General features: G+C 50.0%; 1 protein-coding gene across 19 annotated transcripts in view; it reads right to left on the reverse strand.

The window, feature by feature from the left end:
* CRACD (capping protein inhibiting regulator of actin dynamics) overlaps positions 1–12091 on the reverse strand; it is a 308131-nt gene that overhangs the window by 56778 nt on the left and 239262 nt on the right. For 18 of the 19 annotated variants that reach the window (XR_011437568.1, XR_011437570.1, XR_011437569.1 and 15 more), the window contains 3 exons: positions 10802–10870; positions 8398–8580; positions 4610–7787 (listed from right to left, as the gene is read on the reverse strand). Coding sequence is in view for 16 of the 19 variants with exons in the window: in XM_070263761.1 (XP_070119862.1) it covers positions 4610–7787; positions 8398–8580; positions 10802–10870 (3430 nt within the window). In the remaining 3 variants the exon portion in view is untranslated. Of the gene's footprint in view, positions 1–4609; positions 7788–8397; positions 8581–10801; positions 10871–11866; positions 12000–12091 lie in introns of those variants that run through there. The other variant, XM_070263762.1, reaches the window with a different exon arrangement.

The raw sequence follows: 12091 nt of genomic DNA on the forward strand, positions 1-12091 counted from the left end.
AATTTTACACTCAGAAATGGTTAAAATGGTAAGTTTTATGTTAAGCATTTTTATCACAATAAAAACTTTTATTTATTTATTTATTTTTCCTTTTTCTCCCCAAAGCCCCCCAGTACATAGTTGTATATTCTTCCTTGTGGGTCCTTCTACTTGTGGCATGTGGGATGCTGCCTCAGCGTGGCTTGATGAGCAGTGTCATGTCCACGCCCAGGATTCGAACCAACGAAACACTGGGCCGCCTGCAGCGGAGCGCGTGAACTTAACCACTCGGCCACAGGGCCAGCCCCAATAAAAACTTTTTTTAAGTGACTGAAGAACTATGCCCAAGATTTTACCCAAGAGATGGGGGGAAAATGAGAGTCACAGATCAGGTTTAAAGGAACAGCGAGAAGAGAAATAAAAAAGGTTTTGCTAAATCCTATGGAGTTTTTGAACAATGTTTTTTTGAGCAAATATATGACTAAGGTCATTCAGTCTAAGAAGCAACATACGGACACTTATGTGAAAGTATTCTTTAAAGGCTTACAGCATTTTACAAATGCCAGGCAAGAATTACTGGAGGCAGTCCTGCCGTAAGGGGAAGACCGTTTAACGTGAGAAAGAACGCCTCCTCGTCCTGGCTTCACCACTGTGGGGGGGAGGCAAGTCACCTACCTTTTCAGATGTTGGTGCCCTCATCTGTAAAATGGAGCCGAGATCATCATCTATACATGTGCTCCGAGCACTGAATGAGACAGTGTCAATTAAAGCACTTTGTAAATGGTTAAGTAGAAAGGATGACTGCTGTTGAAATTATCCTCAAAACAGGAAAAAACCTCATTTCAGTCACGGTTTGGAATGACAGAGATGTTCTTTGTTAATTACATGACCTTTTTAGTCAGGGGAGTTCAAAATAATCTAATTACAAATTTATTTGGCTACAATTTAAAGTTATTCCCTCTCATTTTAAACTCGGTGGACAGGGAGAACCACAGCCCACTCAAGTTCCCTCCTTCAGGTTCTGGGGAGATGAGCAAGTGCCCCCTGGAATTACAGGGTTCTAATAACTGCTCCCTAAGGTCAGTTCTTGGAGAAAGGGGCACCGAACATCTCTTCTACCCACCATAAGGAGGTGGGCATTTCAGAATGAGATGGCATCTGATGATATCTGTAATCCAAGTGTTAGAGGACAAACACGGGAGGCTTATTGTCGCTATTTTCATTCCTACCAGGCTGGGTTCTCCCAGTGGCTGGGCCTGCACATTGGTCCTGGCTGGCCTCAGCCTCGGGAATGCAGACTCCTTTCTATAGCAGTGGTCTCCAAAAAAAACGGTGTGTGTGCCCTACGGGAGGTGCAAGAATTCACTGGGGATGAAAGAAGATTAGAATTTCTATTTCTATATTTTTAAATCTAAAAATAAAAAAAAAATCAAGCTTTTCTAATATTTAACACTCAGACTGGCCCTGACAACCTCCCTCAGCCCCTGCATCAGGCTATGTATCACAAACGGTGTTTCAAGACGCCCGAGGGAAGCTGGGAGCACTGTGATGTGATGCGATGCGATGCGGGGAGAGAACCAGCAATCTGGTCCTCACTTGTTTTGCTTTTAGCATATTGTGAGGTTCTGCAGTTAGATGACTTATGGAGCATCATATCTCCTGAGAACTAAATGATCCCTTATGAAATGGACAAATGTGTAAATTCCTGCAAACTATAGACTTGATATGTTACTAATAACGCAAGCCTAAGAACAGAGCAGACCTGACAAGCTCTTTGTCTGCCACTTTACGAAGACATCGGATCTGACAAGAAGCTGCCCAAAGAAAATAAAACGTAGCATCGTGATTTGCAATGTGGATTGACATCCACTATTGTTTCAGTGAACTTCTCACTCTAAGGGTATATGGTGCTCCCAGGGTTTTAGCTAATGGTAGTACCACATGTACACAGCTAACAAATAAATTGGAGGTCCAGGCTGAACACTTTTATTCTTTCTTCTTTCTTTTTTTTTTTGAGGAAGATTAGCCTGAGCTAACATCTGCTGCCAATCCTCCTCTTTTTGCTGAGAAAGACTGGCCCTGAGCTAACATCCATGCCCATCTTCCTCTACTTTATATGTAGGATGCCTACCACAGCATGGCTTGCCAAGCAGTGCCATGTCTGCACCCGCGATCCGAACTGGTGAACCCCGGGCCACCGAAGCAGAACATGCGCACTTAACCGCTGCACCACAGGGCCGGCCCCTGAACACTTTTATTCTGATGGGGTGTTCCATCAAATAAATTTGGTCAGCCCTGGCCTAGAGTCCAGACAGGAAAATCCCAATGGTCTTTAGGCAGCAACCACCCATAAGGCACAACGTCCTTGTTTTCATGCTTCTTTCCTACCAAATGAAAACTCAACTGGTAGAGTCTGACAGCCCAGAATCTGGACAGTGAGGAAGAAAACAGGGGCAGTGATAGTCTTTGGTAGAAAATCCTAAGGCTTAAAGGGACATCTCTATGAGAAAGAAGTAGAGTGGGAACATTATTTCTTTGGGGAGAAGATACGGAGTGATAGAGCAGGCCAGGCTGTGAGAGGGACTCTGACAATACCTTGAAAGCTAACAACACAAAAGCTAACATCAAAACTGAAAATGAGGTTTCTGGTTCCAGATGGTGACATGGGACTCCCCTCCTCCCCAGACATACTGAGTCTACAGCTACATATGAACCAATTTCTCTGAAAGAAATCCAGAAACCAGCTGATTGACTCCTACACATCGGACCAAGAGAAAAAAAACCACATCAAAACGGGTAGGAGGGGCTGAGGCACAATCTTACCATAAACCCCACCCCCGGCGCGGCAACCCACAACCAGGAGGGAGCACATGACTCCCAGCTTCTCCCCGAAGAGGGAAGGGTCTGGACCCTACATCTGGCACCTCAACTTTTAAGACGTCCAGCTGAGAGATGGACCCCCAAAACACCTAGCTCTGAAAGACAATGAGGCTTGCGACCATGAGACCCACAAGGCTACAGGGAACTGAGACAGTTCTTAACCAGCTTGTGGGGGCTCCCATGGCTTTCCCCCCAGGGCCCAGCACAGAGGTACAAAACAAAACTGAATATGGGCTTCTTATCAGCAGGACAAACAGAAATCACTGGGGAGAAATGGTCTGGAAACAGCTGATCAATATGCCAGTCCTTTTGGTTAAAAGGATGAGCAGGGCGGGGCTCGCCCCGTGGCCGAGTGGTTAAGTTTGCACGCTCCGCTGCAGGCGGCCCAGTGTTTCGTTGGTTCGAATCCTGGGCGCGGACATGGCACTGCTCATCGGGCCGCGCTGGGGCAGCGTCCCATGCCACAACTAGAAGGACCCACAATGAAGAATATACAACTGTGTACCAGGGGGCTTTGGGGAGAAAGAGGAATAAATAAATATATTAAAAAAAAAAAAAAGGATGAGCAGGGTGCAGGCCCCATGGCCGAGTGGCTAAGTTCTCACGCTCCGCTTTGGTGGCCCGGGGTTTCACTGGCCCAGATCCTGGGCGCCAACATGGCACCGCTCATCAGGCCATGCTGAGGTGGCATCCCACACGCCACAACCAGAAGGACTCACAACTAAAAATACACAACTGTGTACCGGGGGGCTTTGGGAGAAAACGGAAAAATAAAATCTTTAAAAAAAAGAAAAAGTCTATTCAAAAGGACGAGCAGGTTTCCTTAAGGCAAGTAACCAAACCAACACTCCTCAGGAAACAGCCCCTTTCTCTGCAAAAATCACCCCAAACCTAAACAATTAAACCAAAGAGAAAAAAAGACCCCTCTCTAAAAAACCTCAGGGGAGAATTTCTCTGAGAAATGTGAGTAACTTCCTGGCCTATGACCCACACCTGACCTCTTACCCTGTAAAACAGAAAAGAAAAAGTATTTGATGAAGGTTCTCAGGGGCCCCAAAGCCACTGCAGTGATCCCTGAGCAGCCCCAAACCTCAGGTATGTAGAAACATGAGGGTCAGCCAGGAGCAGGGGTCCCTCCCAAATTTCTTTATAGGAGGGCTCTGCAATGGCAAGCTGGCAGGGCAGGATACATCTGCAGAGTATTTTGCATAAAACAGAGTCAAAGTCAATCACCCACACCGAGGCTCCTGAGGCCCATGGAGCTGTCAAAGCCCCCAACCTCCCCGCTTGGCACTGCTACTGCCCAGAGATAGAACAGTCACTGGTCTAGGAAACTCCAGTCTTTACTCTCATTGCACAGCCCCCTCATAATGATTAATGATCAATGAAATCTTCATTAATTAGGACTGTATTTCAATTTCCATCGTCAACTGAAAGTGCGTTTGTCTTAAGTGTCAGCACCTTTAACTTATTACTCGTGTAAATAAGTATTTTGATGGATATGAGCTACAAACACATAGCAGAGTCAGCCTGCATTTCCAAAATTTAAAGGAGGGCTGCAAAGGTAAAGAGCCTCACTGTGACTGAGGAGGGAGGGCCCTTCAGGAATAGCAAAACTGGCCTCTAAGTAAGGGAAAAGCGCTCTCACACCAGCCCTGATGGCTCCTTCCAGCTTCAGGCAGTTCTGGCTTTAGCTGTGACACAGACAATGAGCTGGACAGAGGCAGTTTGCCGACCTGCAGCTACGTACCTTTCCTGCCGGCCTCGGGGGTCTGGGAAGGCTTCTCTTGCCTGGTGGCACAGGGAGCCGGGGAGGCGAACCTTCTCTCTGTTTCCACCTCTTCCTCCTTATCCCGCTTCTGTGCCTTCCTTTCCAGGGGTGGTGTCCAGGGCGGCCGGGGGGCACCGCTCTCCTGGCCCTCCTTGCACGGCTCGGTGGGCTCCGGGTCGGGCTTCCCAGCCCGGCGAGCCAGCAGCTCTACCAGGTAGGGCCTGCTCAGTTTGGGGAGTGGGGAGGACGGCGGGGTCTGACTGGCGGGCTTGGGAGCCAGGGCTGGCTTCTGCACCAAGGGCATCCTGTTCGCTGCCTTGTCCTGCTCTGGAGCCAGAGTCTGGCTGCTCGCCAGTGGGGGCCTGGGCTGGGCTGCAGGAGCAGAGTGGCTGGAGGGGCTCTCAGCAGGGTCCTTCCAGGTGGACAGGGCTTGCTTCCTCTCTGCAGGGAGTGAAAGGCCACGCCTGAGGGCCACACCGTCTGTCTCTTTCTCTCCGTTTGTGCTTCCCGGTGCAGGCGGCCCCCCTTCGATACTGTCCCCTGTGCTGCTGTGCCTTTTCTTCTTCTTCTGTTCTGCCTGCTGGTCACAGTGGAAGCGCAAGGAGTAGTTGGTCCTTCTCAACTTTATCCCAAAAGGGGAGGCTTTTTCCTCTCCACCTGGCATCACGGGGTCTGGCTTTCCTATACCACTTGTGGTCTCGCTGTCCAAAGTGGTCACGGGCTCTGCATTGGCCACAGCTTTCTGCGGAGGGTAAGGAAGGCTTGGAACAAGGAAAGATGGAAGGTCTTTGGCAAATTTGCATCCCTCTGTGGTGTCCGTTGGCTCCCGGTGCACCGTCAGTTTCTCTGCACCCTTCCGGTGCTTGTGAGGATCAGCAGCCAGGGGCTGGGGTGCTGTCTCTTCGCTGGGACCTAGCACAGGTCTTTTTCTAATGCTTTCTGCTTCTGTGTTCTGTTTGGAGGCCTCTGTGCCACCATCAGAGAATTTCTGCCAGGCAGGCATAATAGAGAACTTTGCGTTTACTGGCAGGGTCTTCCGGAGGTTCCCTCGGGAATCACTTCGGCCCCTCGGACTGTGCCCATCCCTGGGACGCCCTTGATCTCTCTCGCTGCGCTGGTCACTGTCTGCATTCCTCAGGATTCTGGACCGAATGGACGCCCATTCAGCCAGTGCGGCCACACTGCTCGGGGACTCCTGGGGAGGCTTGGCCTTCCCGCTGCCTGCCCGGGGATCGACGGGGGCTCGGGGTGGGTTCTCCACGGCGGGGACATCCAGATGCTTCTTTTCTTCTGACAAGCCCAGGAGAGACTTGCACGCTGTGTCCTTGATCTGGCTCAGGTTGACAGCTGGGCCGCAGAGCTGTGCTCCTGTGACCAGGATGGCGGTGTGGGGGATGCTCAGGGACGAGGGCAGGGCATGGGAGGCCGGGCTGGCTTTGGGGGCCTTTGGCTCATGGGGAGCAGAGGCAAGTCCTGCATCTTTCACGGGCGTCACTGGGCTCAGATTGACTTTGGGGAAGAGAATTTGTTTCCCTCCTGATGATACCTGGAAGGTGTAGGGTCTGGGCATGGTCTGCCTCTCATCTACTTCCTGCCACCTGAGCTCCTCCACTTTTCTCTCTTTTTCTGGAGCGGCAGCTTCTTTCGTCTCCACTGGAGCCAGCTTCTCTTCCCCTTGCGCCTCTTGTTTCCGGGGATGTTGCACTTTAGTTTCTTCTCTCTTTTCCTGACGTACACGATCATCTCCGTGAACATCCTCCTGCTTTCCCTGCTGCTCTCCTGATGGCTCAGCCTCGCGGCTCTGCTTCTCACAAACGCTTGGTTCCTCAGAGTTTTCTCTTTGCTTCTCAGGTTTCAGGTGTTCTCGTTCTTCTGGTTTCTCTGCAAAGTCAGTCTGAAGTGGGCTCCTCAAGCCACTTTTGTCAGCTAGCTCCGGCTGACTCTCATCTTCCACTCTCAGTCCTTCTTGATGCTTCTTTTCTGCTTCCTGTAGCTTCTGTGCCTCCACTTCCTCCTGCTTTTTCAGCAATTCCTTTCTCTTTGCCTCCTTCTCCTCTTGCCATCTCTGCTCCTCCAGCTCCTCCTGCCTTCTGAGCTCCTTCATTCGTTTTTCTTCTTCCTCCCGCCATCTCTGCTCCTCCAGCTCCTCCTGCCTTCTGAGCTCCTTCATTCGTTTTTCTTCTTCCTCCCGCCATCTCTGCTCCTCCAGCTCCTCCTGCCTTCTGAGCTCCTTCATTCGTTTTTCTTCTTCCTCCCGCCATCTCTGCTCCTCCAGCTCCTCCTGCCTTCTGAGCTCCTTCATTCGTTTTTCTTCCTCCTCTCGCCGTCTCTGCTCCTCCAGCTCCTCCTGCCTTCTGAGCTCCTCCAGCCTCCTCTCCTCCTCCTGCAGCCACTGCTTCTGGGCCTCTCGCCGTCTCTGCTGCTCCAGCTCCTCCTGCCTTCTGAGCTCCTTCATTCGTTTCTCTTCCTCCTCCCGCCATGTCTGCTCCTCCAGCTCCTCCTGCCTTCTGAGCTCCTCCAGCCTTCTCTCCTCCTCCTGCAGCCACTGCTTCTCGGCCTCGCACCGTCTCTGCTCCTCCAGCTCCTCCAGTCTTCTGAGCTCCTTCAACTCTCTTTCCTCTTCTTCCTGCCGCTGCTTTTCGGCTTCCTGCCTGCTCTGTGCCTCCAGCTCCTCCTGCTGAGTGAGGCCCTCCAGTCGCTGGACCTCTTCCTCCAGACGCTTCTGCTCTTCGGCCTCCAGGTGCCTTCTTTCCTCTTGCTCCCCCTGCTCTTGGCCTTGGCAACCTTGCCTTTCCAGTCTCTGCCTCTCCTCTTCCTGCTGCCTCTTTTCTGCCGCCAGCTGTAGTTCTCTCTCTTCTCCCTCCTCTTCCTCTCCTTCCTCCTCCAAGAGCTCTTGCCTTCTGTTCTCTTCCCAAAGCCTCCTCTCCAAGGCCTGGAGCCTCTGCTCCTCCAGCCGTCTCCTCTCGGCTGCTTCCTCCTTTTGCCGCTTGCACTTGGCCTCAAGTTCTCGCCAGTATTCTTCTTGACGTCTCTTCTCTTCTTCAGGTTCCAGCAGCTCTGGCTCCTCTTCATGCAAAATTAGCTTGTCTTCCACAGGGTGTCCATTCTGGTCCAGGGACAGTGGGTGCAGAAGGCCATCTTGCTCACTTGGTCGATCCTAACATTGGTAAGGGAAACAGAATTAGCCCTTTCTTTTTGCACAGGTAACCATTCTCATCCTGTTCACAATGGAGGTGGCCCTCTTAACCTCAGAAAGAAAGGGCAGCTGTTCTAAGTACAGAGATAGGAAAACCTGGGCATCTGTCACCCCAAGAGTAAGCTGTGCGGGTGGAAGAAGGAACTTCATCTCCATCTTTACTCTCTAGCCCCTTTATTTCATTCTCAAATTCCTTTTTCTTAATATGAATGAATAATCGTAGGAGAACCTATAGTCCAGCATCAGAAAGATGAGGAAAAAAATGAGATTTACACTTCCTCAATGTGCCCTGAAACTTGTGACTTTGAAGTCCATCCTAATCAAACTGAACCTCTGGCTAACCCATGGCGGAGGAAAGCTGGGCCACCTTTCTGCGGCAAAGGAAACGCTAAGTGTCTGGAGCCCTCAAAGGCAGACCTCTCTCTCATGGGTCTATCAGCCTCCTGGAGGCCAACATGTCAGAAAGGGCGATGAACACTAAAAGGACCTGCTTCCCCTCGACAACCACCCTACATGGTAGAGTGAGCATTCAGCAAGCAAGGGCATCTGCCTGGTCACAGGCTCTACCTACCCTGGCAAGTCGCCTGTGCTTCTTTGACACCCTCTGGTTTTTTGGCTTAACGGCCAGTTTGTGCTTGGCGGCACTGTTGTCCAGGCGAGCTATGGCCAGGGGGATGGCATCTAGGTTGACACTCTCGATGGTGCCAGCAGAAGAGAAGTGTCTTTTTGGCCGAGACGGTTTAACTGGAACAACCTAGAGTGGAGATGGAAATAGAAAGTCAGTCCAGATCAGAAAACAACCTGCAGGGAATCCCGGAACGGCGGCACGGTTGGAGCCTGCGCCTTGCCCAGCCTGGCCCAGGGAATGCTGGCGAGCAGAGGGGCCCACTGGTACCTTGAAACGAGCACTGCTTTTGGAATCAAAACACAGAATGTTGACTATTTGTTCAGCCAATGATATTTGCATTCACTTGTAAAGATCATTTAGCCTTTCAGGGACTAATTTACCTACTCTGCATAATATGGGGGTTAGATTAGATGAGAGGTTGACAAACATAGCCAGGGGGTCAAATCCAGCCAGTTTTGGTAAATAAAGTTTTGCTGGCACACAGCCACGCCCCTTGTCCATTGTCCTTAGCTGTTTTTATGCTACAAAGGAAGAGCAGAACAAAGGAGAGTCTTAGCTGCAACCTTATGGCCACAAGGCCTACAATAAGTAGCAGTTTTCTGAGCTCTGGACTAGTTCATGTCTATGCTAAGAACTCCATGCCTCTAAGAGCCTTCCCTACCTCAGACACAGGCATACAGATCTCAGCCTCCTACCTCAGTCCCTTCAAGGCAGGAAATGTGTCTTTTTGATCTTCATATCTGTCCCTTTTATGCCCAAGTAGCAAATCTCATCTGGTAAATGCTCCATAAATATTTGTTGAAGGAACAATAAAGAATAGCATCTATGTCCAGATTGAGTACTGAGATTTCTAACCTGCACAAATGGTTTAGCACCATCACTCCAAGTCACAGAGCACTGAGTGCACTGAGAAGCTAAAGGGAGGCCGTGGTGAACAAACGAAGGGCAGAAAGGTGCCACAAGGGAAAGGGCGACTCCTCAAAGAATGAACCGCAGCAACGCCTGCATTTCCGTTATACAGGTGCGGTCACTTACAGACCACAACCTCAGACGAACACGAATTTAGAGAGGTCAGAGGGGCCACGGCTCTGCCTGAACCGAGAGGCCACAATGAATCAAATGGTAAGAAGCCACGCCTGTTAACTACAGACAATTTACAGGCAAGCAGCCAGGCAACGGCTCCTGGCCAAACGTGCGGCAGAGGGCGCTCACAAGCCTCTCTGCCTGTGCCAGGCGCTCTCAGACATGGGGACAGCATGAGACAGGCCAGGGTTCATCTGTCTGACTGTGTTCATGCTTAAATGCACAGACAGTGGGGTTTAGCTGACGGCTTTGCTTTTTGCAGTTACCTTCCATATTTATGCACAAAAGATAAAGGACCAAGCCAACTCCAAGAGCAAAATGGACGCTCAGTAAATATTAATTTATAACAGGAAGCACGAAAGTAAGGAAAAATAACTCTAGCCTTTGGTCTCTAGCTTTCATTTATTTATGGTTTTCTTTAGAATGGGCATCAAATTCCGAACTATCGTTGAAGAGAGATGAATTAAACATTTCCATCCCTAACAGATGCATGAGTAAAAGGAGTTCGAGCCCAATGTGATAGACTGAAGTCACAGATATGCACCTGAAGCTGAGATTTAAATGCAATATTTTGTTTCTAGTTATTCCAGGTGGGCTTCTTCACTGTCTGTGCAGTGACACTGTCTAGAGCCAGCTCCTTCAGAAGCCTTGGGGATAGACCCTGCTCACTGTACTGTCTGCCAGACCCAGGAGGTCACCTGGACCCCTGTGCAGGTGAAAAGTCCTCATGGGAGCAGGGCAGCCTCTACAGAAGAGGGGCACGCAGTCCTGACAGGCCTCCCCAGACTCCTGCAAGTAAAGTCGCAGGTCTCAAAGGAATGCCAAACAGTTAAAAAACAAAAATAACTACAAGTAGCGAAATGCTAAGGTCTTTTTTTTTTTTTGGCATCTCTAAATAGAAAGAAACTCTTCCTTACAGACTTGGGTACGCTCAAGTATTCTGGAATGTCTTTTTCGATGGCTTAAAGTGTCTTGGAATGATACATTTAGGAAAACTATCAACATCTAAGACTCCGAAAACATGCATGCTGGGAGTGTGGCTATTTTTCAGAGTAGGGTGCAGTTCCAGCAGTTGCGTCGCCATGGAAACAGATGCCACAACATCTACCACTGGCCACATTTTGAAGATGTTTAAAGTAATGGATGAACACAGCATTTATGAACAGAAAAATGAGGCAGCAGATCCCCAAAAATAAATAAATAAATAAAGGAAAAATGGAAGTTAACGTAAAGAAGCTAAATGTATAAGTTCAAATTGTATTACCTTCTCTTCCATCTCACTTCGGGCTCCAGGCAGATTCAGAGGACTCAGAGAACTTGGCGTAGCACTGGACTGGAACAGTAAAGAGAGCACTCAAGTCAAACACCAGAACAGGAAGTTCTGGGCAGACAACCAGACACTGTCTGTGCCTGCGAAGGGGCGCCACCTCCTCCACACAGGGGCGCAGCTGGCATCAAAGGGCCACAGGAGTCACCCTGGAGATTTTGCTAATGTCCAGACTCCACAAGGGCTCCTGAGACACAGAGTGTGCACTTCCCTTTTCCCTGAGTTCAAGACATTTCCCAGGTAGGGGGCTCCAACTTCAGTCCTTGATGTACTCCCCCCCGCTGACAGAATTTAGGGGCCGCCCAACAGCCACCCTACCTGGGAAGCAGGGCTGTGTTACACACGGCCTCCACCCTCAGAGCTCTTGGCTCTGCAGGCTGCCCTCCCCATCTTCACCTGCCAGACCTCTTCTCTAATGGAGAAAAGACAGCTCACTAAGGCACACGCACAGGGCTGGGCTGAGAAGCTGAATGACCAGAGGAGGCGAAAAAACTCAGGAAGGAAGGAAGAGGAGGAAAAAGGATGAAGATTCACAGCCTGGCCACCTCGCCTGTCTTGGGAACACCCACACCACGTCATCCGCACCGTTCTAATATCTTCTATCTTGTGTTGTCAATAGTTGCAAAAGGGTCTCATCGTCCCTTCCAGAGCAATAATGTCAGCTTGCCCTACCTCAGTCCATTTTCTGCACCACACTTAGAAGCATCTTTAGAAAACACAAATCAAATTATGTCACTGCTCTGCTTCAAATTACTCAGAGGCTTCCTATTACTTTCAGGATAGAGTTCACTCTTTTCCCGTGGCCTACACCATCTGGCCTCCACACCACGCTTTACCCACACTGCACCCTCCACCAAGCTCCAGCCGTCCACACTGGCCTGCTTTCTGCTCCTCTTTCAGGACAAGCTCAGCTCCATCTCTGGGCCTCTGTACTTGCTCTTCCCTCTGCCTAGAACACGGCCTCCTCTGCAGGTCTGCTCACGGCTGCTCTGACCTCCTTACCTAAAGAAGTAACCTCTCCCCTACCAAGTTCCTCGTTTTTCTATCATCCTGTTTTATTTTCTGTGCAGCTTGATCCAGAATTACATTTCTCTATTTGTGGGCTTCTCTGCCATCTTCCTCTCCTGTCATTAGAATGTAAACTACACGGGGGCAGTGCCTTGTCTAATCTCGCTCACCTCTGTCACACCCACAGCTGGGACAGCACCTGCTGAACAAACGATCCTC

Source organism: Equus caballus, chromosome 3 (genome assembly GCF_041296265.1).
Source record: "Equus caballus isolate H_3958 breed thoroughbred chromosome 3, TB-T2T, whole genome shotgun sequence".
Classification (NCBI taxonomy): Eukaryota; Metazoa; Chordata; class Mammalia; order Perissodactyla; family Equidae; genus Equus; species Equus caballus.